This window comes from Aspergillus terreus, genomic scaffold (genome assembly GCF_000149615.1).
Source record: "Aspergillus terreus NIH2624 scaffold_10 genomic scaffold, whole genome shotgun sequence".
NCBI lineage: Eukaryota > Fungi > Ascomycota > Eurotiomycetes > Eurotiales > Aspergillaceae > Aspergillus > Aspergillus terreus.
Window position 1 is genome coordinate 1,295,720 of NT_165933.1, and position 27,136 is coordinate 1,322,855.

Sequence of the window (27,136 nt, forward strand, 5' to 3'; positions counted from 1 at the left end):
TCTGAACTCGCAATTCCAAGGGCCGCAGGCCATACCACTGAATATCAACGTGACGTACCATGTCTCTACCAACTATTTAATTACTCAAAAGGTACCTAGATGCATTCGCCCGTATCGACTACGCGGTCAACAACCCCGGAATCAGCGGATCCGCTATCCAATCAGCCGAGCACGATATCCAAACTGGAACAAGATGATCGACAGCAATCTTAACGGTGTATGGTGGGCAGTCGGACGCAGCTGCAAGCGATGCAGAAGCAGGAGAAACTGGGAGCGTATCAACTCCGCTTATACCCCCATGTATCCACTACTAAGTCTGGCAACTCTCCCCGATTCAACCGCGGTGTCATTGTTAATGTTGCGTCCATGTACGGGGTCATCGTCACATCACTAAATGTCCGGGTTGTCTCATATACAGCGGCTAAGCATGGAGTCATCGGCTTAACCAAGGCTGATGCTCTGACCTACTCGTTGAGGAGAGACATAAATTCCACATCCGTGTTCTTGCTGGTCCCCGGCAGATTCGTCTGCCGAGCAGCAGCCTCTGTTGTCAGGGGGAGAAGCTGGGTGTCTCGGCCCCGCCCAGACTGACCGGAACCCGGAGTCTCATCATGGGATCGAGCGTTAAGACTCTGAAATAGGTCCTGTTGTTGGGGATATATCTGAGAGTAGATTGGCGGATGAACAGGTTGCACCAAAACAGGCATCCACTTTAGTAAGTTTTAAGCCCCGCGAGACCCGCCGATTTAAGCTTGCAACAGTTAAACGTGGCGCAATACAGGCTTCCCTGAGTCAGCCACCATTCTCCTGCCCCTCAAAATGTACTTTTGAATCGTCTTCAAGTCCACGATATTTCCTTTCAACCGTCCCACGCATGAATATCCGACAATGTCTCGACGGCGGACCCATCGCAAGTCGCGCGGGGGCTGTCATGAGTGTAAACGCCGACGCGTCAAGGTATGTTTCCTAGATACATGGTCTCGGCCTGGAGATCGTCCATACAAGACCCCCGACTGAATCATCAGTGTGACGAGGTGCGACCAGAATGCTCCAATTGTCAAAAACGCGAAGAATGCTGCAGCTACCCAGCTCCTTCTTTCTTGGAATGGGGAAAGGAACGTCCCAAAAACAACAAGAAATCGCATCCAAGTCCGTCTTCTTTAAGTGAGGAAAATCCCTTCTCGGCATTTGAAAAGCTGGGATCAGCGCATCACGCCACCGGGCTCACCACGGAGCTTAACATGACCCAATTGGAGCTCGTGGCACACTGGTGCCATGTGGCATACAAGTCTCTCTCTCGCAATGAGGAAACCGACCCAGTCTGGTCGCAGTATGTGATGGAAGAGGCCGTTGCGTGGCCGTTTCTCATGCACGGGATCCTGTCATTGTCGGCCCTTCACCTCGCACGGCTCAGGCCAGACAATCGAGCCGCTTATCTGAGTTTATCGGTAGCCCACCAAGACCCTGGGTTGTCCTCTTTCCGCGAGCAAGTCCTCCAGATTACTCCCGCAAACGCGAAAGCCATGTTTGTATTTTCATCCATCGTTGTAGCGTTTGCTTTTGGATACTCGGTCACCGCTTCACCGCAAGATCAGGGCCTCGAAATCCATACGACGTCTCTGGAAGAGTTACTCAGGGTGCTCCTTCTCGCTCGAGGAGTGATCCATATCAGCAAAGTTGCCAGCGAGTGGATACAAGAGAGCAATCTTGCTCCGATCTTCAACTTCAAGCACCCTGATGTCGCTGTGCCGGATGACGTGGCCCATGCACTGGACACTCTTGACGCCCTGAACCTACACTGCCAGTCTGACAGTTTAACGGACACTAGAGAGGCGTATCAGAAGGCAATTGGTGAGCTTCGAGTGCTATCATATACTGTTTTCTCCGGGCACCCCACACTCACCCTGGCGGTCGGGTGGGCGATTCGCCTGTCCAAGGAAGTATTGAAAGATCTGCAGACCCACGAACCACTAGCACTGGTGATCCTCGCGCATTACTGTGTCTTTCTTCACCTCGAGCGGGGCCACTGGTGTCTAGATGGATGGGGTGCTGCGGTCATGCGTGACATCTGGCAGTCCCTGGACGATAGCTGGAAGCCCCATGTGCGTTGGGCAATGTCGAAAATATTCGAGTCCTCATAGAAACTCATTCCTGTACCATCCGGATCTGAGACTGGCTCTCTAGAATGCAGCCATTTCTATCGGGATTGGTAATCCGTACGAATACGAAGGAAGCTTGTGGAGTCCGAATCCCGAGCCCCGGGTCACGCTTAAACAGGTCCCAGACACACCGTTTGACAATGGAAATCATCACATCAGACGATTCAACGACCTCGGCTGTGTAGAATAAGAAGGGAAATTTAAGCGAGAGATTTTCTCTACAATTCTAGCTCCTCCGATGACAGTAACTTTAGGATACCACCCAATTTTTGAATTCCTTTTCTTATCTTTGATCGGTGTCAACCAACCCTCCGGGCTGTCAGCATCCCCTCCCGGGGGAACTTCGGAAGCTCCCAAGGGGCGGTCACCGGTGACAGCACTTTGGTCCTTGGGACCCGGCCGGGGGATCCTTTGGACCCATTCAGCTGCAGCCCGCCCAAAGGGGTTGCCTTGCATGATTTCGGCGTTCGAAACATCGTTGCATATCTTGAATCAGGCTTCGATGTCGGAAGGACTACATCTAAATGGCCCCCATAACCCCTCGGAGTGTGATGGCCAAGCTTAACAAGCTCCCATCAATATCATCAATATACTAAATGTCCGGAGTAGACCCTACCTAACACAACAGGAACATGACCAAGTGTTCAAGATCGAAAAATGCTACCATGTGCCATATCCACGTTATTCAGGGTTTCGGACACTGTTCCTAGTTGGGTATGAGAAGCCGATTGCCCTGTCAGACCAGGGCCTCGATCTCTTCCAGAGAAAGTACACTCCATATAGCAGGGGTTTTATATGCCTGTATTCCGGCAGATCCCGCGGCATAGTTCCACTAGCCAAAGCCCGGTGCACTCTAAGAACCCGTCAGACTTCCTGTCTGACGTACTTAGCTGCCTCATTAGGCGTAGTGCGTTGCCACGAAGTCGTTGTTCCAGTATCTCCACACCTCTACAACTCCACCTATACTGTAGGGCCACCAGTCCATTGGGAGATATTGAAAAGGACCGTTGGTACCTACTTGACCTTACATATGTGATTGAAAAACCTCCGGTTCGGCCATATGTCTTTTTGCAGGGTGCATATGCGAGAATAAAGCACTAACTATGGTACGTATGTTTCTAATGGCCTGTAGGCACACTATTCACCATACGCGGCAAATCCCTCTAATATGCAGTACAGAGCATCAAGTTGTAGAGATCGCCCTGAAGCACAGGCTGTCGTAGCCACCATCTTCACATATTCCTCGAGACGGATGTTTCCATCACAATCGTCATGTTATTGAGCGAACATACGGCATATCCAAGACATACCTGCAGTGGCAATATTGAGCAATAAAAAAGCCTCACATGTACCTGTTTCCTTTAATGTCTTCTTCTCTCTCCTCATCGTGTATCTGCGTATCTATCCTTCACGAAATAGATAACCAAGCCATCATGGCCCTGCTACATGGCGATCCGCTCAATGTCCCGGACAAGAAAGACTCAAGGTAAGGCACAACCCTCAATTTGGATCATACGTTCTAACAGCATTATCTTTGTAGAGTCGAACGCTTTATCTCTGCCTGCTACCTCTGGCTGTGTCATGAACTCCTCATCACCAGTCGCATGTTAAAGTCAAATGCCGGTGCATCGCTTGCCGTCTGGATGGTTGGTGTGTTTGCTCGTCTGATAGCCAACCCGCAACCTATCCTTACCACCCTGGCCATCATTACCGAATCGCTGTTTGACTCTTTCATCTTCGCATACGTCTTCGACATCCTCAACCAAGTTACCTCGGTGGAAGAAGATGCTCTGAACAAACCTCATCGCCCCATTCCCGCTGGTCTCCTTACCATGCGTGGGGCCAGAATACGCCTCATACTCTCCTGGCTATTGTCATTTCCAGTGATATCTGCAGTTACCGGTCGAGAAGCATCCCATCTGCTCTTCCTCTGGGAGCTTTGGACCCTCTTCTGCTATGTATGGCCGAGGATCAACCACCCTTTCTTCCGGAATGCCTTCGCTGGCGTAGGAACATACATGATGTATCGCTGGATCGATCTGATTATCTGCAACCACGTCTCCAATGCGAGCATCTGGCATGGCTTTGACGCTTTATTCGCAGTTTGGGTCTTTCTCACTTGCCAACTCCAAGAGTTCCATGACGTGGACGGTGACCGCAAGGCCGGTCGTCGAACGCTTCCAGTCATCCTCTCCGCAGACGCACGCCTCAAGTTGAGAAGGTACACCGCGACGTTCATGCTGTACGCGGCATTTATTTGCTTGAGATGGGTGGATCTTGGGCAGTATTCTGGGGCCACCTATGTCAAGCTCTTTGTGTCTGCGTGCCTGCTCTTGTACACCTGCATCGTGATTGCGCTCAGAGTCTGGGTGCCGCGTTCAAAGGAGTATGATGAGCATACGTACAAGGTTTACTATATCATTGCGTCTTGTCTGTTCTCGCTGTATTTGCGGATTGTGGGTTCGTCCTGATGTGGAGTGTGGTATGTGTCATGTTGGATGATTTTTGACGCTGGGTTACTTTGACGCGATGATGTTATCTGATTGATGATTGTCTTTTTCTGATTCAAGTGCATGATACCTTAGATCTGTACATGGAGTTGGGGCTGCTGTTTTATAGTCACTGTAGAGTTATTTGTCAATTCATACCAATTCTCCATAACTCTATTGACAATACAAGAAACCTCGTTGAACGACGATCTCCCAGAATGGACATTAGAACGAACCCGAAGTTTCTAAAACAATACTGGCCCACGCAACATCTATATAATGAATGCAATGCTTCTCATTCAATTCACGCGCTTATCTCCATCTCCATAACTCTATCCCATACTCGAGATAGTTGTCGGGAAATTCAAACGGTATATGGCGGTGCTTGTGTTTTATATCCCGGTTGGATTATCGTTCCCTATGCAAAGATTGACGGGGCGGAGGAAAGCCCAGCGTTGGGAAGGGATGGAGAGAGAGGGGTTCATGATGTCCACATGGGGCATCGGACTACTTCAGACCAACAACTGGAATCAGGCTCATTCCTAAAATACGGAGTACACTGCGCACGACGATGATCAGTGTTGTTGGGCTTTTTGCGAATATGTTTGGTTGCATGTGATGTCATCTGTCTCCATCTTACCTTCCGCCGATCAACCACCTGTTGCACGTATTTATAGACCCCATCCCACACTTGGTTTTTGGATTTCGAACTAAATATCTTGCTATCCTTCCAGTTTATACCTACATTTTGGTCTGCATTCCCATCTCCACCCACCAAGATGGGCCTCAATCTCGATTGGAGTGCCCTCGCCCCCGGTCCTGCTGGCACAGCTATGTTAGGTGAAGGAGGTATTGAAGGCGCTGCACGGCGCGGACTTGAACGCCGACGACGGGAGGCCCTCATGGCTCAGGAAAAAGCGGCAAATGATACAACATCAGAGGCAACATTGGTCTGCCCGAGTACCCAAGATACCAAGGTCGATGCAGCTGCGGGCCTAGATTCCCCAGCTCATAATGCCGATAAGCCCACAACCTCTATAGATGGCCTTCCGATCGATGATGCAGAGAAACCGTCTAGTACGGAAAGCTCCAGTCAGCGTAGCCTGAGGGACAGGTGGAGAGCTCTGAAAAGTACCTGGCGGTGATACTGCGACATGCGATAAGGGATTGACTGCACGCCAGACCGAATGCATTGCTTCTATCAGTCATATATACTTTAGCCCCTTCTCTACACTGCATGCACAATTATAAGATCCATAAGATTCTAGTTGCAGTCCTCTTGTCAATAATCATAACACAATGTACCCCCTCTAATATTGAGGAGCTGCTCTAGAGTAACGTTGCGCGGCGCCAACTTCCCGGTATTAATTTAGAAGTCCAGGGTAACGTTTTCCCACCGTACTCGAACGGCGTGATCGGGTCAATAACCTGGTGCAGGCGCGCAGGGAGATCCTTCAATTGCTATTCTCACAGGACGTGGTCGAGATTACCATGGTGGAGGTAAAACAGAGGCTCTGTTCGTCACTGCATGAGTCACGAACAGAAACAGAACGTGGCATGTTTGCAGTGCTTACATCCAGGGCTTTGACTCTGTTTTCCCAAGTGGCCGAGAACACCACCGACACGGAAATAACCATTTCCGTGAATATTTGGCTGCGAGGAACTTGGAATGTGGGCGAAAGTCGTATAGTCTGGCTGGCTCTGTACGTGGTGTACTAGACTCTGTCGCGCGCAAAAGTTCATGACCCACGGGAGAAAGTCCTTATGGCTGCTCCTCCACCAGGTCAAACACCCCTAACGTAAGGATCAGCTTTTCCACATGCATTTCGCTTGTTCGAGAGACAGGATGGATACAGGGGGCTACTCCTGCCCGGGAGAGTGACCTCTCTTATGATTTTATGCTAGTCCAGGGCTGCGTGGGTTTCCTTCGGCTATGCTAATAGCTGCAGTAGTGCCATGCCCTAAGCGTTGGTGCATCTGCAAGGCTGCCACGCTGTTTTTGATTCCGTTGATTCTAGAACATAATCCTTGTTCGCCTGCGGCGGACTTCTGCGCGGACAAACATCGGCCGATGTATGCGTGCCAAGAAACACCAGATGCAATAGGAATTTTTATATGGGGCAGGGGAAGCCACTCTGAGTAGTCGATGATTGAAAGGCACTAGGCCACTAGATGCATTCGTTCAGAGACCCATCCAATTGCGTTGCGCTGCGTCCATGTCGGATCGTTCCAATTTAGTGGCTGCCGGGGTTTACACGGGTGCTCCGGAATAGACATCAAATATTTGAAATTGGTCCCCTGCAGTTGGAAAGCAACGGGCTTTGAAGTGTCATTCAACCGATCCCTGTCTATCTATCGCGCTCGGAGTTTTGGCCAGCACATACTCTTTAGAGGAAGTGCTGGCATCATCCAGGTCGCGACATACCTCCACCTTGGTCAATCTTAGAGCATGCATGGGGTAATGACTCGATATAGGAATGCTAAATACGGAGTTCAGCTGATCTCGCGCGGCACAGAATCTTCTTTATCACGAGAGGCTTGTGTGCTGAGTGGCAGGTTCCCTCCCAGCTATGTAAATAGTACTCGTGGGTTGATGGAAGGTGCAAACAGAAACACTGTTAAGACTGTTGTGGTATAGATGAAAAGTGAGCACAGGGTTGTTTAGGATTTGGTAATAAAAGCATACACAGGGCAATCTGGGTGCTAATGCCGAAGTTATGCTCTAACAGCATGACTTATCTTTCATACAGCCCAGTCTTGTTGTTCATGAAACTCCCTTGGTCAATCCTTTCTCCAATACCATCGCCACGCACGTCTCGATCGCACCTCCGCCTTCCATAGCTACCTCGCCATCCCAGATCTCAAAGCCACATGCCGCGTACAGGGCGCAGGCCGACTGGTTTTCTGGGTTGACGAGGGCAACCACGAACAGCCGGTCGGCGTGTGCTTGTTCCGCCTCGTTATAGGCGTTTTGAACAGCCTTCTCGACCAGACGGCGGCCATGTCCATTTCTTCTTTCCTCTTGAACAACAAACATGCCCGCAAGCATGTAGACACATCCTGTTTTGCTCCCGCCTCGGCTTGGCGCATGACTATGCGGGTTGGTGAACAGGGTCCATGGTGCGGTGCTCCGGAAATCATCTGCCTGGAGACTCTTTGGCCCCATGGTCGTTAGAGTACCAACCCAGTCTCTTGATAAAAGAGCGGCAATGTCGTCTTGGGGTGTTGATGGTGTCTCGTTCACACCAGCTTTCAAGGCAACGAGGGTCCGGGCCTCGGGGTTGGCCATCCGAGCCAGCCATTTCTCGAGTGGAAACTGGAGCTCCTGGTCGTATGTTGATGAGAAGGATTGGGGGTCTTGTTTGAGCCCTGTCAGTCGGAGGGTCTTATATCGCTCGATGATTGAGGCTTGGTCTGTTGGTGAGGGGTAGGATTTGGATATTGATACGACGACTCCGTCTCTAAGCATTGTGGTGAAATTGTGCGTAATAGATTATTTGGTTTGTGACATGGCATGAGTAAGAAATCAGCTGTGTATCTAGAATGTAGCCTTTGATTCCAGCTCCAGTGGGTAGGATACTTGTCTCATTAGGTGACTCAGAGCTCGTGTTTTGGTTGAGGGGTTGAGGGTTTATCCCGAGCTTACGGTCTCATTTGCCTTTTTTCTTCGGGGAAGAGAAAAACCAAGAGGTGTCAGCCAAAAGGACTGGCGAAGTCTATGTGTGGTGGTTAATCAGAGTATGATTCAAAAGAACCTATTTTGGAGCACTGGCCAATGGATAATATATATAACGCTTGAGTATCCTGTGTTAATTAACACCATATGCCAAGAAGCGGCATAGATGGAGAGATTAACAGGGAATTATTCCATGATAAGGCTCATACTCGTACTGCATCTTGGTCGTTGATCTAAGCTGATTTATGTGTAAATGAATTCAACACACTGAGTGATTCTATATTGTCTCCAACTAAAAAAGAACCTATGTATTAGTACACAAAATATGAGCATTACATAACACCAAAAGGGGTTGTAGCTCAGTTGGTAGAGCGCTCGCTTCGCATACCTAAATGAGACCTGCGAGAGGTCTGGGGTTCGACTCCCCACAGCTCCATGTCTTTTTGCTCCCGTACACTTTTAGCCAACACACATTTGTTCCCTCCCCTTCTCCCTCTCGTCTTTCTCTTTTTGCTATCTAATTAATCCTTTTTCCAAATGAAATATGAAGAAACTAGCTAGTATCCAAGCTGTCTTCTTCGGGCAGATTTAGGTCCTTATGGCTGTTTGCTGCATCTCTTAGTTCAACAGGTCACCCCTCCAACCCCCCCCCACCACCCAACACGGAGTAACCACCAAGTATATGCATACATCTTCCTATCTGATATCCATGCTGGCAGCTGGGATTGTGATGCTCTAGTGGTTGTACTCCATACAGGAACCCAAATTTCTCCGGGCTCCAAATACCCGCAATGCCAGGGAACTGGAGATTGGAGCACCCCCGAACATAACCAGTTCGAATTGGCATGTTTATAAGGTGAACTATATTTCTTCTAGAAGGGAATCCTTGCATTCAACCACACCCAAGCTACTGATATTGAATCGTCAACATGTTACGAACCCCTCCCATAGCAAGGAGACTTCGACCTTCCTGCCTGGCTAGCCGTTTCTCTATCCAACATCGGGGGTTGTCTTCATACCCCACAGTGGTATCCCCATCCAAGCAGAGAGCAGGGAACGCCAACTCAGTACCCAGAATCTAGAAAATTCCATCCGCAGCCTCTCTCGTGACGGCCTCGTCGCGGTGGAAAACGTGATACCACACGACACGCTCGAGCGAGTCAACGAGAAAATGGTCCGAGGTGCGTACCATCTCCAGAGCAAAGAGACAGACAGCCCCTACTACAACCCGGGGAACATCCAACAGGATCCGCAACCCGTGCACAAATACTAAGGTTCGATCCTGCCATCTTCCTGAGTAAGCCTCTCAGCTGCTTGTTTGAACCGCGGGTACGCGAATGCATATGATTTCAGCTACACTCCCTGGTTGGGTTGGGGAAGTGATAGATATTTCGGGTTTACGGGATATAGTGTACACCAGATAGAAAACAATCCATTCTGATTTATCGACTACCAACACTCAGCTAGACTAACAAGGGCAAAGCCAAGTCGGCCGAACAGCCTACGACCTAGGAGACGTCATTACTCCCTCGAGAAACGGTCGATCTTCAGGATCATGTACTCTGCCCAGCGGCTGTCATCGTCGAGCTTGAACTGCGACGCCAACTCGTCCCGCAAGAGAGACGACAAGCCGGAATGTGAGGCAGAGTGAGGGGGAAGAACCTCTGCCCGAGTCTTCGCAACGGCAGTTGAAGTCAAGACACGACCAGTAGCACCGATAGCTTCGGCGGCAACGGATTGCACCCTGGGGCCTTTGATCGGAAAAGCAGTCTCGAAGCCAGTGCGCTCCGTCTCGCCCAAGAACTCGCGCGAACCGTACTCGTCAACGACGTTGAAGAAACGCCACACCTTGGTCTCGGTGTCTCCGTTCCAGGAGACATAGACGGTGGTACCCTCATCATTTTCGAGAGACACAATGGCCGGAGTCTCGTTCGGCAGGCCCGTCCAGTTGTAACGGAAGCCGCGGTAATTTTCGACACCCTCACCGAGGAGACCCGAGTCCATGTAGGTGTGGAAGATCGGGGTGCCGTCCGGACGGAACTCCGTGAGCGCGCCCTCCGAGCCCCAGTTCACCATCACGTTGCCGTTGGGAAGCAGCTGTGTGCTTCCCTGGGACTTGGACAGGAGGTCATCCGGGGGCTGGAAGGCTTGAACGATGGATGCCTTCCAGGTTGCAGTGTCCACTTCAATGATCTTCCCCTGGGAGATGGCATTGGTGTGGACTTCGTGACCGCGTCCGTCCTCTGTGCCGTGGGCAGAGTTGTCGTACAGCGAGATGACCTCCTTGCTGCCGTCCTTGGAGACGAACCGAGCATGGTGCTGGAAGCAGAATTTGACGTTGGACCCAAGTTCAAAGTCTGACTTTAACCCACCTAGACGCCAGATGATCTCGCCAGTTGATCCGTTGATCTTGTGGACAGCGCACGCATCACGCGCGGAGATCAAGTAGTTCCCTTCAGCGTCCTTATCAACCGAATTAATGTGAAAGTAATCCCAAGCGTCCGACGAGTTGAAGCCTGAACCAGCCTGGCCTGGGTTGATGGGGAGGACCGCCTCTGCTACTGTTAGATTCGCGCACGTCTGGGTGGAAGCGTTGGGGTACATACCGTCAGGAAGCACATGGTCCAGACTGGACCACTCGAAGAGGAGCTCACCAGTTTCGATGTCAAGTTCTGCACAGGTCAGCGTGGATTCCGTAAATGCTATTGGTGCGCAGCGTACCTTGGAACATAGCATCGACGATCCATTGCTGCTCAGGGCTGACACCCCAGGGGGTCAGATCCATTGGGACGGGCTGGTAGATCTGAATGACTGTAGTCTCCTCATTGATGATATGGAACTCGTGCTTGTCAGTCAGCTTGTGGTTCCCAGCCCGGAGCTCCCGAATGGTCTCATAATGCTGGTCCATGATGGTGGTATGGCCGTGGCCGTGGCCATAGCCGGCGTTGTGGTCACCCTCAAAGCAGAACAGGATGTCCTTACCCTTCCAGCGGGCCGCCTGGAAGTTGGTGGCCCAGATGGAATAGTACCCATATCCGGACCAGACCAACTCCCCATCGTCGCGGAAGATGTACGGGGCAGCCTGACGAGGACCGTGCATCTCGCCGGCCTTGTCGGAAAACCCCGCAAAGGGAGCGACGAAGAGATAGCCCTGTTCGACATCGGCGGCTGCGGGGATAGTGATGTTGAGCCGGGGAGGCGCCAGGTCCGTTCGCGACTTAAACTGCCAGTCGGCGGCCACCAGAGGCAGCAGGGCCGAAGTGAGCCAGAACGAGCGCATGATGCGTGCTAGGAGCACAATGATCAGCCCCGAGTCGATCCATCTTGTTTTAGGAAGGGTACATTAACCTTTGGGGATCTCTTTGCACTATATGCCTTTGCAGATGGAAGATAGAGAATGCTTTTGTCTGGAAGCAGTGAGTGATAATAGCGCAGGAATTATACTGGGAACGACCGCGTTTTATACTCGGTACTGGCCTGTCTTGCGTGATTCCGTCACCCCGCGTGTCCCGTCGCCAAGCCCGAATGTCGCGGGCTCATTTGGCGCCTTCTAGGCGAAAACTGGGTCCATCCAGGGCCTGTCGCCGACGATTCTTCCCTAATGCGGTGCCCGCTGGCGGGTATACTCGTGGCGTTGGATAACGAGGCCGGCGGGCGAGATTGCACCATCCCTCTGCCAATCATGGATGCTGCATTCTGAGCAATACGATGCCAATTGTGCGTTATAAAGGGACTTCCCGTGAATGGATGCCGCTGTAGGCTAGGAAATTCTAGAAATGTGTGCCGAGAGAACTGCAGAAGTGGGATTCGACCAGGAGATGAAGCAAGGCAGTCTATGGAGTGGCCGATAGACATCGCTTAGAGCATCGTGCATCTTCAAAACATTCTAAACCGATATTCCAAGTGACTATTCTTACTCACAGCAGATATTGCCACTGTTTTTGTCAAAGGATAATGAGACTACTCAAACATTGCGACCATGCATGCTTTCAGTGCAGTCTGTGCAACAGGAGACCATAGTCCGCTGCCATTCAGACTCGTTTACGACTCACCCCATCCTACTATATAGTCAGTTGGCCGCGAGACCATGGATGAGGCGAAACTCCTTTGGGAATCGGCCAGCACCAGCAAGACTCTGCGCGATCCTTGTTGCCCTGCATGGAATGGGGAGTGCTTTTTGGTGCCAGCCCTGCAATTGGTCATCAACTGGTAATGCCACCGCTGAACAAGTTTATTCCAATGATCAGGACTAATATGATTACCGGGGGAGCATTGCAGGCGTGCGGCACGGCAATATGGCATTTTCTCTTCGAATGGCGTTTACCCAAGTATACTGAAGAAAAGCTAGGAATCACCAGCTGTATCCTGCTCCCACATGTGCTGCGGCTCACTAAAAATAAGGCAGAGGCACCCCGAGCTCGCATACTAGCCATCTTAAACGAGGCGATGCATTGGCCCGGTTCGTGGCGCTGCTGGAACTGCCCTGCACACTGGCGGGGTTAGGAGTCACAGATGAACAGGAAATCGCGAAGGTGGCCGAGAATACCCTCAGCGATACCCTTGCAGGCAGGAAGAACCTCCTCGGTTTGCAAGTGTTGAAGGAGATCTTGAGCATGGCGACGTAAGGGAAGGAAGTTGTTGCCGATTAAGGAGAGCATGAATGGAGCCGGGACGCAAACAATCACAAATATAATTGTTTCTGAAACAGTTAGCTGCTTTCCTCCGGATGCAGTTAACATGCACATGGTCCGATGCCCCATTTCTCACTCCCTGCACCGTACTTGGTCAGGCACAAAAGCAACTACCTAGGTAGAACGATTATTGGCAATGCGATGTTTCCGGGGACATGGCCTGGCTCTGAGGTTGAGTGTACCTACGGTACCTAAGCAGCTCGGTGTCTTCGTATTCGGTCAATGTTGCGCAAGGGCCTGTCAGGCAGGAATGATCATCCAGCTGCAGATAGAAAAAATCGGGTATGCATCAAGCTAAGGCTTTGGGGCTGAACTCGTGTTGGCTAATTGGCTCGCGACCAAGCATGACCACAGTACCTGGCTGCATATCATTGTCAAAAACAGAGAAAGACTTGCAGTCAGGCCCCCAGCAGGATGTTAATCGGTTAGAATAAATTTGAGAGACGTGCAAGCGAGAAGCCCTCAGAAACGCGTGCAGGTCTCAGATGTCCTACATGGTGGCTCATACTCGATCGTTGTTGCTCAGTTGGTGCCACGTGCGTTAATCCTTCGGTGACCCTCGTAAGCAAAAAGTCATAAATGGGCTCTTTCTCACTCAATTATGACTGTTTTCTCCACCATGGACGCGTCGAAGCTATCTTTCCAAAATGTTCCGCAAGTTGACCAGATTAATATCGTTCCTTTCTTTGGTGCAGCCATCTATAGGACGGGCAGTCCTTCATGATGAATCTTTCCAGCCAGACCATATACTGCGGGTGACAGCACAGACTTATCGTCAGGCATGCATGAACAGATACTCAGTCCTGGTTAATGGGTCCTCTCCTGGCCCAGAGCTGCGTCTGAAGGAAGGACAAGTGAGTCGGATTCGCGTTTACAATGACATGAAGGACGAGAACACGACAATTGTAAGCAATATAACCATGACCTATACCTCTACAATACTGACCGTGTCATAGCACTGGCATGGCTTGACAGCGTTTACGGCTCCCTTTTCCGACGGAGCACCCGCAGCAAGCCAGTGGCCCATTCCTGCAGGTAGATTTTTCGACTACGAAGTCACGCCAGAAGTCGGTACTGCAGGGACTTATTTTTATCATTCCCACGTTGGATTCCAGGCTCTCACTGCTGTCGGACCGCTGATTGTGGAGCCATGGGACCGCCCGCTCTTTAATTATGACGATGAACGTACGGTTATGCTCTCGGACTTCTTCAGCGGGACCGACAAGCAGATTGTGGAGGGTCTAAGGTCGAGTAACTTCACATGGAGTGGAGAAACCGAAGGCATACTGGTGAATGGGAAGACTCGCCAGAACACAAACGACACCAACTTGTGCGAGTTGTCTTCAATCTCCGTTGAGCCCGGAAAATCGTATCTCTTGAGATTTATCGGGGCCACCGCGCTATCCTTTGTCTCGCTTGCCATAGAAAGTCATGACATGCATATTGTCGAGGCAGATGGCCATTACACAAAGCCGTTAAACACTTGTTTTCTGCAAATCGCTGGCGGTCAGAGATATAGCGTGCTGTTGAAGTCTAAGTCCGAGGGCGACTTGAGAAATGCCAACAGAAGACAATTCTATATGCAACTCACCACTCTGGCGCGACCGGAAGTCTTGACAAACTTTGCCGTTTTGGACTACTCGTCTGGCATTGGCGTCGACGTGACCACCGTCCCTTCACCACCGCCGCTTCCTGTTGCAAAGCTCGTTCAAGGATGGCTTGATTACGAATTAGAACCGTTCCACCCAGACCAGACATTTCCCAAGCTGGAGGAGGTCACGCGAAGGATCATCATCAACGTTCACCAGAATGTCAGCGATCATGTCATTTGGCTGCAAAACGGATACGATTGGGTGCAAACCTTGCCACAGGCTCCCTACCTGGTCGATATCTACACCGGAAAGCTCGACCCTGCTGAGACCTATCACCGAGCAATCTCGCGAGGCAATGGGTTTGATAATGTTACGCGTACCTTCCCAGCTAAGATGGGAGAAGTCCTCGAGATAGTATGGCAAAACCGAGGTACTGTCAACAATGGGGGAGTTGACGCTCACCCGTTCCATGCCCATGGTAGGCACTATTATGACATTGGGGGAGGAGATGGTCTATATAATGCTACGGCTAATGAGGAGCGACTACGGACATATCAACCTATCCAACGCGATACATCTGTCCTTTACAGGTATCGAAAGGAAACGGAACCTCTCGCCCCATCCGGGTGGCGAGCCTGGCGCATCAGGGTGACAAATGCAGGAGTGTGGATGTACCATTGCCATATACTCCAACATATGGTGATGGGTATGCAAACTGTCCTTACATTTGGAGATCGAGGTGACATTCTTGCGCAGATGGGCCCTGTTGATCCGGGATATTTGACTTACGGAGGATCAGCATATGGAAATGCGACATGGGCACCACGTGTACAGCATTGAGTACTAGATATTTCTTGTAGACGATAGTATTATTGCAGTCGTACTGAGCGTTCATTTCTGTATCCCAATTTTGGGTCAACCCTAGAAACTAGTCTCTAAGTGAAGAATGATAGCTGTTGATTCTGCGGAATCTGACTACCGAGATCCCTTCCAAATTATCGGGTATTAATATGCTTCCAGATTATACCGCATACAAAGCGCTCGTTGGATGAGGCTTGTAAGTTTTCTTTCTTGCCCACGGCACAATTTCGCTGAGCCTTATCATTAACTTAGCTCGTATGTCTACATAGCCCAAGGCCATCCCGAAGTCTGACAACATAATAAAACGCCCGAACGAGCATTATACTCATCCCACCACTCAGGGGATCTCAGCATACACAGTGTCATGGCTATTTGGAGGTTGCAAAAAGTCTGCAGGAACCTTCTCTGGAAGTTGACGTCGCTCCACCCATCGTCGGATTTCATCGAAATTTCGACAACGATGTGCCGTGTTGAAGTCAACGAACGGTTCAGGATGGTCCTGATGAACCCATATTTGACCGAAGACACCAATGTCGACGGTACACATTAGTTGTTGTCTAAGAATATCAAGACAATGCGCTATGATGGGTGAGCACATGCAACAACAAGCTCCCGACACGCGATATACTTACAAACGTGGCGTCGAACGATGTAATCATCATTCTTAAAAGCACCTTGGCCGAGGTCATGGTAGTAGTCATAGTTATAGTAGAGAGCTTGTCTGAGAAGGTTCTAGCTCGCCTTGTCAGAAACGAACTCCACCATGGAAAACGTGGATTGTCGCAAAACACCCACCAAGCAGTGTAGGTGATGCATTCCTTCGACACTTGCCGGATATCCGCCGCCATATTTTTCGCTTATCCGGATGTGACTGATAGATATACCAGTTTTCTGGGCTTCGTCTTGATGGACTCGAATGGGTCTATCTATTGTTGGCCAGTTGTTAGCGATCAGCTATTGGGCAATGAATAATACGACACCCACAGCTGCACCCAAGTGAGTCCCAAGCTGCGTCGACTTCTGGGCTTGCTCCCTGACGAAATATTGTCTCGTGCAAGAATGAGCCATTGTATTGTTGCTGATGATATTCAATTTTCAGATCGGATAGAACCGGCGCTGTGGATGTCAGAGCCTTGAAGTATGCCTCTTGCTTTGGTGTCACTCACAATAGTTGGAGACATGTAGAGCACACGCTTCATTCAGGTCCAGTATCTGCTTCCCGATAACAATACCAACCAAGCAGGAGATTCCTGCAGTCATCGCAAGAAGTGATAATTTACCCCATACCACGATTTTAGCGCGCCTGTTTCCTGGATGAACCGGATTTAGACCTTCATTGGAGAGTAGTTTTTCTTCATCTTCAGCGCGTTCGTTCCGACTCAATGATCTCATCTCGACTTTCCAAGCTGGTATTCCAGAAGACATGGAAAGCATAGAAAGACAGGGCACCCTCAGAGGATCCCGTTTGCTTTCAGTAGAGTCCGCCAGATAAAGGATAGAGGATATGTCTTGCTTCTGATGCGGATCGAATTACTTGTTAGCAGTAACCTCGGGTGTCTCATGGTTAGGGAACACGAAAGTGCGGGAGCTTTCCGGTTGGTGGTATCCACAGAGTTGGTCAAAATGGTACACAGCATGGTATGATGTGCTATAAAATCCCTGGAACTACGTTATCGGGGATATATTGTTATAGGCATACAATGCACTCATCCGCTGGACTGGTTTTTGTACTCCGCTACGAACCCGCGATGTGACACAGAATATAGAACATCATGGACTATTTGGAGGAACAGCGTCTTCTCCTTTGTCTGCCAAAGATATCAGACAGTTAGTGTTATAAATACTTCCTCGGCCCCCTCCCCCCGGTTTCATTCATGGCAATTCTGCATTGCACATAGTTACTACCACCGTCTGCAGTGAACACAATGCATTTTACCCACAAAGCTTTTCTTGTCTTTCTAAGCAGCGAGATTCTCTCCCAAGCTGCTCCAATAAAGAGCCCCGCCTCTGAACTGACTCCAACACCCGCTTCTATTACCGCTTATCCAATTTTCGATATCTGCTCAAAGAATGAGGATTGCGGTCACCCTGAGATGAACAAGAGTGATGGCGATCCCGAGAAACCGAGCTCTACTCCCACGCCACCTGCAACACCCACTCCCACCCCTCCAAGGAGCTATGGTGACTATGGAGATTATGGACGCTACGGGAATTACGGAAGTTATGGGACCTACATGTCATACAGATAGTCTACATTGACCAGCTCAATGTTACTGGCTTTGGGCCTTAGTGAAGCTGGTATGCACGGAGTCTTGCCAATATGCAGATCCAACCAGGCATGTTATTCCAAATTGGAACGATTGTGTTTTAGGAAGCTTTGTGTGAAGAATATTGGCAGTTCTAACGTGCGTTATATGATTTATTTGGTTTTTTACGTTATTTATGCCTTGATACTCATATTTCACAAAGTTGTCTCTATGTTTATAATTTGGCATATTCGCGGTATATTTTGAAATGAAGTAGTACTTTTATTGGACCAAGGACCTTGCGTTGGAGCATTGTAGACCCGGCCGACTGTTGACTAGCCAGGTAGCGAGTCTTGTGGTTTTATATCATTGGCCAATAGATACCATGCATGTCAGGCATAACGTACTAATAGTGAGTAATGCAATGCACTAATCCGACCCGTCAGTCAAGAGGGGTCTGGAGTGCCCCGCACAAGACGACCCCCTCTCCTGACTACCAACATCAGACCTCACGAAATTGCACTGAAGGCTCAAGCTGAAAGAATTTGGGAAGCAACATGCAGATACCTGCAGAGATATATGATCATGTAAGGCCTATGATTGTATCAGTCGATTCCTTTGCTTAGCGCCTAACTTCTCTTATAGATTGTTCATTGTGTTTGGAACGTATACAATGAGTTCATATACTTGGAGGACCATGTTAGGCATTACTCGATCTCTCAAGCTCGACGGGACTTAGCCAACCTGCGTCTTGTGAACGGGGCCTTCTGCCGCAGCGCGTCACCTTGGCTGTTCCAGCATATAAAAGCATATTGTACTTCGTCGCTGGTGGCCTCGCCTCTAGAGCGACTTATACAATTATCGAAAAGCCCGTATGCTACATATGTCCGTCAAGTTGACTTTGGCTTTACGGAGAGCCTTCCGCCTAGCGCCAGTACACTATATATCAAAGACTTGGCGGAATGCTACTGGCCTCTTCTGATCAAATTCACCAATATCAGGGCCCTTGAATTTCACGAACCGCCCTCATCATTGCCACAATCTCAGAGGGAATCGTATATGGACACAGTCATTTCCATATTGCGTTACCTGCCACTTCCAAACCTGTCAGAACTTGAAGTCACATTTCCTATTACCCATGACTTTGGGCGCTTCTTTCCGAACAAAACCAATTCTTTACAAATACCTATCGGAGATATTTTGCAACATCTTCGACACCTAGGGCTACAAGTTCGTGCATACACGGATTCAGCGGACCAGAGATACTGGCAGACGCCAATCTTGCCAGAATATGCTGCTCTTCCTAATAGCACCTATGCCCCTGATTTTTTTAGAATGGTTGAAAGTGCACCGAACCTCGAATCGCTCTCATTATCCAGCGCCAACGTCTTAGATTTTGACCTTGTCGCCTTCCCACCCACACTTTGTTTAGAGTCTCTTCATCTAGGAGGAGTTTCAGTTTCATCTGACGTTCTCCTTTCGCTTATCAACCAATCTGCTCATAAAATGAAGTACATTAGTTTCGTTCTGGTGAAACTGAAGTCTGGGACATGGCAGCAGGTGCTTTTCCAACTATGCAAGTTACCACGCCTTCTCGATATCAACATCGATTATAGTGGATATACATTGACAGGGTCGAGCTCTCACCTGGCCGACAGTCTACTCCCAAGTCCAGATGCCCCTCTTAAAATTGAAACCCTGCATGATCCTGATTTGACTGAACTTGACAATATACAATGGCGAGTTAATTTGAATAGGATTTCTATGAGATTAAAACCTTTCCCGGTTACAAACAATCTATATATTAATAAGCAATCACTGGAGTTTGAAGGGTGATTTTCTGTAATTATCCAGAAGTTTAACCAGAAAGTGCGGCTTAGATCAGGTTGAAATCCATGGTATTGATTTTAAATAGTGCTGGTTCAGCTTTCCATATCAAACAGATGTGTGTGTAGGAGTACCTGTGAAGATGACACCTTTAGTGCAGTTGACCACATTTCCAAGATGGGCATTAAGATGGATACAGGAGCTTAGAATGACGTTTATCATAGACTTAACCCAGCTAGACTGTGAGTGATAGTATATTTGGTGAGACTCTGTATTAATTAAGTCTTGATCTATTCTTAAGCCCTCCAAGAAGCTTATAATATAGATAAAAGTGTGCTCCATCAGGTGCCTGTTTTTTGACTAGCAAGTAAGTGCCCCTTGGATCTCCGGAATAGTGTTAGTCGTGTTCCAATATCTCGGGATGGCATATCCACGGAATGACTACTAATTATATGATTATATTCAAGTGGACATTTCAGGATCATATACATCCGCCCTAAAGAAAAGCTCATGCTTACTAGCCCAAGAGTATCAATCAGCAAATATTGCAACCGTTGTACACCGACTGACCCTCTGCCACCGTACTACTGGCAGGTTGATGTTACTGAGAAGCTCATGGTGGTGCAGTGGAGTGGTAGATGTCGTGCTGCCGATGCCAACCGAGGCTGGCTGTCTAAGCTGCTGTGGCAAGATGGCGTCGTCTGCACAGACAAAAGTTGAGAAACTCTTGCACTCCATGTATCTAGCGTTAGAGACCGCTGGTCAAGTTGTCCGCACGATGTATGCGTTGGTTGTATGTTGCAAGGATACTTGTGTCATCATTGCTGTCGGAAAGAGGTAGAACGGGACTGCATGGCATACGCCACCTCGCGATTGAAGTCTCTCATAACCTACAACTATCAAGTGGACCGATAAGGTTCGTTGCTCCGGAAAGCAGGCGAGAATACTGGATACACGTACGGCCCTTCAGAGCCGCCGCATGTAACCTGCTGGCCGACAATGTTACAGCTGAAGCGGAACCTTCTAAATTATGGATACGTGCCTTCCGGGTGGATCCCAATTCTATCAACACACTGTCGTATCCTGCACATAAGATCCAAGAACGCATGCAAATCGAGAACAAGACTGCCAAGGAGCCAAGACCCCCATGTTATGGCGTGCTAGTCACATCTTCACTGGGCCCATAGAATACCCTTAGGTAGTTGGTACATGACTTCTCTACTGATAAGGAGTAATATATTTAGAGACAATTTGTAAAGAATTGTAACTGCGAGCAACATTGTGGTTTGTTGACTATTCATTATCACCAGATATCAATTGGGTAAATGCATGGGTTCCAACCCTGGGTATATGTTTCTTAGACAAGGATCCCAACATTATAACCTAAGTCAGAAGTCACAATAACCATTATAAGTTCGAACACAATGCTGTTATCCTCCTCAAGGGGTCAATATTGCTCAATGTTCTTTCTCGGAAACTTGAAGCGTCCAGATCATTTTAGAGGCGGGTCGCCCCGAACAGCCTAACGGATAACTGCTAACGATTGGTCGTGGGCTCAAACCATGTGTCATGGCGAGTAAAGGGTGGTACGCTACTTGCACGCCGCCTAAAGCACGCAATTTTCCCGCTCGATCAAGACATGCAAAGAGTAGGGCTGGACGATAGATTAGAAGGAAAATTCATATACTACCTGCGTAGCATGATGGCCTGTAGTACTCTACTCATTTTCTTGGTGCCTTTCACACCCGACCTAGAAGAACGGCTGCACCATGTTAAAGGCGCTTTCTTTCAGGAAATCCCCTGCTTCCTCGTTTGAGGAAGAGGTACAACGGAAATGGTACCACTCCACCCTGTTCAATGCCTGCATCATCGGTGGTGTGGGCTTCATGGCCCCGGGATTGTGGAATGCAATGAACTCCCTAGGGGCCGGAGGTGCACAGGAGCCCTATCTAGTGAATTCGGCAAATGCGTTGGTATTCGCATTAAGTACAACATGCTGTTCCTGATTATTTATTCGACGGAACGCTAACATGTCGCTTAGTGGGATTCTTGTGCTTGTTTGGAGGGCCAGTTGCCAACCGTATTGGGCTAAACTGGACGCTCTTGCTGGGCGCGATCGGGTATCCAATATATTCGTGAGTATATCGGTTTGTGCGATATACGAACTTGCCCGCGTCTGATAGAATTGTGATTAGGGCTGCTCTATACACGAATAATCGATATGTCCGTATCCCTGGGTGACTATCTCTGAGCAGTATACTGATGCATGGTTACAGGGAAATGAGTGGTTCGTCCTGGTTGGGGCAGTAGCCTGTGGACTGTCGTAAGTATCACAGATACCTCTAGACAACGCACACATCTCTGACGAAAGACACAGGGCCGGCTTATTTTGGGCATCCGAGGGCGCAGTGGCTCTGGGTTATCCCGAGCCTGGCAAGAAAGGCAAATATATGAAGTGCGACATCACTTTGGAAGACTTTCATAGTTCAAATGCTAATTTGGGACAGCATCTGGCTCTGGTTTCGCACGGGTGGGCCCTTGCTGGGAGGAGCTATTGTACTCGGACTTAATCAGTGAGTATAGTAATAGTAAAAAGTGCTGGACGTTTAGTGGCTGACATGGTATAGCTCGGAGAACGCAAAGAGCAGAGGGAAGGTTGGATACGGTATGGTCCCTTGTCCTTTTCGAACTGTCGAGCCCGCATTTATTAACATGTGATTAAGAAACATACTTGATCTTCGTTGCACTACAATGCGTTGCTGCGCCTTTGGCCATATTCCTATCTCCACCGGAAAAGGTCCAGCGCAGTGATGGAAGCAAGGTCAGGATAGTGCTGCAAAACTCCTGGCGTGAGGAGTTTCTTGAGTTATGGAAGCTCTCTCGTCGCAAAGAGGTCAGTGCTAACCAGAGAAACAATATATATAATTACTGATGGGTTGCTTTAGGTCATGTTGCTTCTACCCCTGTTTTGGGCTGCATATTTTAACCAATATTCCGGGAGTATGTTTGTAAGTATCCGATATTCGATGGGCCATACTAAAAGCAATAGACTTTCAAACGTATTATTTCGGCGTTCGTGCACGCGCTCTGATGGGATTCGTTAGTATGTGGAATAGTCTCATGCTCTTTATCAAGCGATGGGCTGACCTTGCGTACAGCCAACTTCGCCAACCTCCTCTCCTCGGCAATTATCAGTCGCTTCTTGGACTATAAGAAAATAAGCACGAAGAACCGCATAAAATACAGGTGAGACCATACCTCAAAAATTTTACAGCGAGATATTAATCCCGTCAGCTTTTTCTACGTTATTGCGGTGCACGTCGTGGCATGGGTGTACGCCTGGGTGATACAAGAAAAGTACACAGCCCATCCGCCATCGTACGACTGGACCGACTCCGGGTTCGTGGAAGGATTCTTCGTTGTCCTACTTTGGCGTATGTTCAGCAGCAACGTTTGTAGCTCCGTTACTGACATTGTCAACAGAGTTCTCTCAGCAGGCGCTGCAAAATTGGTGCTACTATCTGATTTCCACAATGACGGATAACATTTCCGAGCTATGTGAGTGATATGTGATATTGTGCTATGCAGAGCTAATTTAATTCAGCTCGGTTGTCTGGTATTCTGAGAGGGCAAGAGAGCTTCAGCCAAGCTGTGTCCTTCGGACTCAACACCCGCAAGTGGCATGGAGGACGGGTTCCTCTAGCCGTTAACACAATTCTCCTCGGTACGTGTGATACAAGATCATCCGCGTTGTGTGAGCTTAGCTCTTTCCGGGAACTGAATGCTTACTCGTCTGAACACTACAGGGCTTGCTGTGTTACCTACTTGGTTGGTCGTCAAAAGTCATGTGCCTGTCGGTCATCAAGATCAACCGAAGGAGAACATGGATGAAGAGCAGGGCTATATCAAGGAGCATGGTATCGATGATACTAGGAAGGGACCTATTGTGGTTGATGAGGCGATTGTGACTAAATGATGCAAAGCCTTCTGCAAGGAGAGGTTTACCAAAGAACGCAGGTCTGCATTGAGTACACGAACTATGGACCGAAATTAATGGAAGCAAGACAATATGCCGGCTGAACAAGATATGAATGACCAATCCTTACATTGACTGCATGGTCACTAAAATCCCAGGCGTCAAGGCATCACCTAGATCTAAATCTTATCCAACATATGTGTTCCTCCATTCTCGGAAACTTTTCATCATAAAAGACTTCATATCTCGCGGTGACCCCTGGAGAAACTCTCTCAAACCCAGGTGCTATTTCCGTTCTGCATTTGCGGTACACGCTAGCCAGCAGAGTTGTCATTTCCGCCATCGCCAGACTATTCATTAGCCATGCCCTCGTCAAATAATCAGGGGCACACTTACTGCATTCCGATACACATGCGACCTCCACTGGAAAATGCCCAAAACCATTTCTTCATCTCTGCTACCTGCTCGGATGGACCTAGCCAGCGGTCCGGATTGAACTCCAATGGTTCCTTATAGACATGCTCGTTCCGATGAAGACAGTAGGGACTCATGCTGACGATGGTTCGAGCAGGGACACGATAGCCGTCGATGACTTCGTCTTTTTCTGACCACCGGGGCTCGCTTCCAGGAAGAGGTGCGTACAAACGCAGTGTCTCTTTGATCACAGCATCAAGATAGGGTAGCTTATCTGCTGCGAGCGCATTGACCACATCGTCGACAACGACCTCGTCAGGAAGGGACTGTATCTCCTGGTGCAGCTTCTCTTGGAATGATAGGTTTGCTGGTTGCGACAAGGCAAATATAGCAAACATCAAGGTGTCACTGGTAGTGTCGATCCCAGCAAGGAAGTGGTCGGCGCATTCACTCGCCACATCCAAGTAATCCATGGCCGGGCCTTTTTCTCGTGTTCGCATGGCGTGGAATAGTCGTGCCGCAATGGACTCCGTGGGATCCTCGATAGTCTGGTCTCGGATGTGCTCTGCGGCGACCAGCGCATGGCGCCGGATTCCGGTATAAGTCGATGGTTTCGACATTGGAAGTAGTCCGAAGGTTGTTAGGAGCCACTCCATGGCGCCAGTACGGGAATATAACCAGTGGGTGAGATGGGGAAAGTGCACGGCGAACCATGAGAGCTTCCGCCGGGCAGGATCGATAATGTCGTCCAACAGACTGCGGTTAGCAGACGCGGTCAACGCCGTTGTCGCACCTTGAGATTCTCCATAGAGGAACTGTGTGATGCTATCCATGGAGAAATAATGGAGGGCATTGAATATCTCCATGATCCCAGACTTGGCCTCTCTGTCAAGAAGAGAGAGGAACTGCCTGGTTTTCTCTTCAACCATGGCAGCGTTCCGGGACGAAAGCACTGCTGTCTTTGAATAGGCATGATTGAGTAGCTTCTTCCGTTCTGCAGTTGGTCAGCATTCGTCTGGCATTAAGAAGCGGGCGAGATACCCCGGTGGTCAACGGAGAAGGCAAAGCTAAACATCACCTGGCGCCCATACGCATCGAACATGCGATAGAACTTGTCCCGCTGGAACCCACTCCCAGCACCATAGATGGACTTCAATGCAGACAGACTGTTGAACGAGAGCTCGTTAGGACCGACACGGACAACGTCTCCGTACTGCTTATGTAGATTGTTGATACAGCGTGTACGAGTCCCACGGTAGTCCTCGTATGCGAGACGCCATCGTGTCAAGGCAAAGAATTTTGGTCCTGGAACTGGTCTTAACGGAGAGACGATGAGGTTTCTATGCACCTTGGCCAGCCCGTAGAGGACAACAAGGGCTATTGCGGCAACGAAAATACTTAGGAATAGGCTCTTCTGCATCCATTTCCATATGTACTGGGTTAGGAGCGAGAAAGTAGCCATGATGAGTGCTGTGTTGAGGACATTTGCCTGCTGCCTTACAGACTCGTCGAATTTAAATCTGCGTAAGTCGATTTCTCCCCGGTCCCATTTGCAATCATAGAGGGGTTGTCGTGCGGGGATTCCGATAACAGTCGGGGTAACCGTCAGCGAGATAAGTCCACATTCAGATTGCACTATCTTCCGATCAATTTCATATCTAACTACCTTAGCTACATCGGCAGGATCTTCAACAGAACCTTCTCCGCCCTTCCAACCGGTTGGTCTTTATGCAGCATCTCATACATATCAATCTCGTTCTTTGTCTCTCCCAGATTCAGATCCACCTCAGACGGAGGAATAAAGGAGGACCGCTTAACCACTTTCCAGCCCACGAACATGATCCCATAGAATAGCAGCATCGCGTAGTCCAGGAAGAAGTACTTGATGCTCCAGTTGTTTTTAATATCAACGAACAAGTCAAAGCCCAAAAGGAGGGTTAACAGGGCTGTAGCGACTACAGCAACGTAAGAGGTGTAAGGTTGGAACTTCCCCTTATACGGTAGAGTATCGCGGTCGATCCCCTGAGCTCGAAGGGCTCGGTAGAAGTGGATATATGTAAGGCTAACAGAGAAATGATTCAGTAGTTGGTTCGCGGTAATGAGGATGACGAGGCTTTGACCGTTAGCGACGTAGGAGATACCACAGAGAAGCACGTACTAGTCCATCACCTGGGCGGACGTCTCCGAAATCTGCAGTAGGGCGAGGAGACACAGAGACAGTGCTGCAAGAAGGGCCCAGATTCTGTGATATCAGTGATGTGTCCGTTCTAGAAGCATTGCCTACTTACGGGATCCCGTTCTTCGTACAGTGGGAAAACACCTTGGGTGCCTTGCCATCCACCGCCATTCCATGTAATGTTCGTGTTGCAGAGAACAACAGTGCGTTTCCTGCACTGAGCAAGGAAATCATAATTCCGGCGTTTATAACACTTCCCAAGCCCGCGATACCCAGTCGTTCCATGGAGATAACGTACGGCGAAGCGGCACCCGTTGATATTCCCTCATCCTGCAACTTTGCAAGCGTAGGATCATTGTAGGGAATGACGATAGAGATACACAGGGCCCCGCCAACAAAGAACAGAGATACTCTCAGGATAAACGTTTTGAAGGCTCGACGAAGTACTGTACGTGGGTTATGGGTTTCGGCTGCGATCATGCTCAGGTATTCGGGACTATGGCTGTTAGCATAGCCCAAAGTAGGTCACATCTAGTACTGACCCGCAGATTGTGAATCCAGCTTGGACAATGGATGCCAACACACCGCAGAATCGGCCACTGGAGCCGGATACGAGATGTTCTGCAAATGCGCCCGGGTTGTTCCAGTACCGGAATCCATAGACATCATGCTTGGGATTACCTCCTACCATGGTCACAAAGGTGTATGCGATGAGACCCACGGCGAGAAGAATCTTGAAGATGCCAATATAGAACTCAGCCATACCGAACCATCGGACAGAAACAACGTTCAGGAGGCTATTTACAAGTTAGCAAAGATATCAATGTCGCTGTGAATGGACACACAAATAGATCACCATCATTATTACGACCACAGCCGCGGCTGGAACCTTCTCGAGATCAGCGGATTCTCATGTTTGAGGCGATGAGATCAACTCACTTTATCGGTCCAATATCCTATCATCAGGCTTAGGGCAACAATCTCGAAGGGCACCAGCAACGCCCTTGTATGAGTTAGTATGAGCAACAA

General features: G+C 49.2%; 10 protein-coding genes and 1 non-coding gene across 11 annotated transcripts; 7 read left to right on the forward strand and 4 right to left on the reverse strand.

The window, feature by feature from the left end:
* Positions 1-888: 888 nt before the first annotated feature.
* On the forward strand, positions 889-2,141 carry ATEG_07304 (Zn(II)2Cys6 transcription factor domain-containing protein; the record flags this gene model as incomplete). The annotated part of the gene is made up of 2 exons (XM_001209990.1): positions 889-957; positions 1,026-2,141. 2 exons carry the CDS (start codon positions 889-891, stop codon positions 2,139-2,141), a joined length of 1,185 nt encoding a protein of 394 aa, XP_001209990.1.
* A 1,451-nt stretch (positions 2,142-3,592) lies between these two features.
* ATEG_07305 (UbiA family prenyltransferase) lies at positions 3,593-4,630 on the forward strand (the record flags this gene model as incomplete). Its single annotated transcript, XM_001209991.1, has 2 exons — positions 3,593-3,645; positions 3,700-4,630. The coding sequence occupies 2 exons, from the start codon at positions 3,593-3,595 to the stop codon at positions 4,628-4,630; spliced, it is 984 nt and encodes a 327-aa protein (XP_001209991.1).
* Positions 4,631-5,427: 797 nt separating this feature from the next.
* ATEG_07306 (uncharacterized protein) lies at positions 5,428-5,793 on the forward strand (the record flags this gene model as incomplete). The annotated part of the gene is made up of 1 exon (XM_001209992.1): positions 5,428-5,793. One exon carries the CDS (start codon positions 5,428-5,430, stop codon positions 5,791-5,793), a length of 366 nt encoding a protein of 121 aa, XP_001209992.1.
* Positions 5,794-7,412: 1,619 nt separating this feature from the next.
* ATEG_07307 (GNAT family N-acetyltransferase) lies at positions 7,413-8,117 on the reverse strand (the record flags this gene model as incomplete). Its single annotated transcript, XM_001209993.1, has 1 exon — positions 7,413-8,117. The coding sequence occupies one exon, from the start codon at positions 8,115-8,117 to the stop codon at positions 7,413-7,415; it is 705 nt and encodes a 234-aa protein (XP_001209993.1).
* A 555-nt stretch (positions 8,118-8,672) lies between these two features.
* Positions 8,673-8,760, forward strand: ATEG_10514. The gene has a single exon. It is a non-coding gene; the product is annotated as a tRNA-Ala (tRNA).
* Positions 8,761-9,845: 1,085 nt separating this feature from the next.
* On the reverse strand, positions 9,846-11,604 carry ATEG_07308 (arylsulfotransferase family protein; the record flags this gene model as incomplete). Its single annotated transcript, XM_001209994.1, has 3 exons — positions 9,846-10,879; positions 10,931-10,996; positions 11,046-11,604. The coding sequence occupies 3 exons, from the start codon at positions 11,602-11,604 to the stop codon at positions 9,846-9,848; spliced, it is 1,659 nt and encodes a 552-aa protein (XP_001209994.1).
* A 2,058-nt stretch (positions 11,605-13,662) lies between these two features.
* On the forward strand, positions 13,663-15,447 carry ATEG_07309 (uncharacterized protein; the record flags this gene model as incomplete). The annotated part of the gene is made up of 2 exons (XM_001209995.1): positions 13,663-13,920; positions 13,972-15,447. The coding sequence occupies 2 exons, from the start codon at positions 13,663-13,665 to the stop codon at positions 15,445-15,447; spliced, it is 1,734 nt and encodes a 577-aa protein (XP_001209995.1).
* A 600-nt stretch (positions 15,448-16,047) lies between these two features.
* ATEG_07310 (uncharacterized protein) lies at positions 16,048-16,893 on the reverse strand (the record flags this gene model as incomplete). Its single annotated transcript, XM_001209996.1, has 3 exons — positions 16,048-16,200; positions 16,264-16,394; positions 16,635-16,893. The coding sequence occupies 3 exons, from the start codon at positions 16,891-16,893 to the stop codon at positions 16,048-16,050; spliced, it is 543 nt and encodes a 180-aa protein (XP_001209996.1).
* A 347-nt stretch (positions 16,894-17,240) lies between these two features.
* ATEG_07311 (uncharacterized protein) lies at positions 17,241-17,717 on the forward strand (the record flags this gene model as incomplete). The annotated part of the gene is made up of 2 exons (XM_001209997.1): positions 17,241-17,295; positions 17,386-17,717. The coding sequence occupies 2 exons, from the start codon at positions 17,241-17,243 to the stop codon at positions 17,715-17,717; spliced, it is 387 nt and encodes a 128-aa protein (XP_001209997.1).
* Positions 17,718-21,571: 3,854 nt separating this feature from the next.
* Positions 21,572-23,107, forward strand: ATEG_07312 (uncharacterized protein; the record flags this gene model as incomplete). The annotated part of the gene is made up of 9 exons (XM_001209998.1): positions 21,572-21,676; positions 21,818-21,864; positions 21,919-22,071; positions 22,169-22,206; positions 22,265-22,434; positions 22,487-22,541; positions 22,700-22,787; positions 22,836-22,975; positions 23,025-23,107. The coding sequence occupies 9 exons, from the start codon at positions 21,572-21,574 to the stop codon at positions 23,105-23,107; spliced, it is 879 nt and encodes a 292-aa protein (XP_001209998.1).
* Positions 23,108-23,909: 802 nt separating this feature from the next.
* ATEG_07313 (uncharacterized protein) lies at positions 23,910-26,966 on the reverse strand (the record flags this gene model as incomplete). Its single annotated transcript, XM_001209999.1, has 7 exons — positions 23,910-24,925; positions 25,063-25,451; positions 25,676-26,044; positions 26,090-26,173; positions 26,220-26,603; positions 26,650-26,904; positions 26,953-26,966. 7 exons carry the CDS (start codon positions 26,964-26,966, stop codon positions 23,910-23,912), a joined length of 2,511 nt encoding a protein of 836 aa, XP_001209999.1.
* Positions 26,967-27,136: the final 170 nt, after the last annotated feature.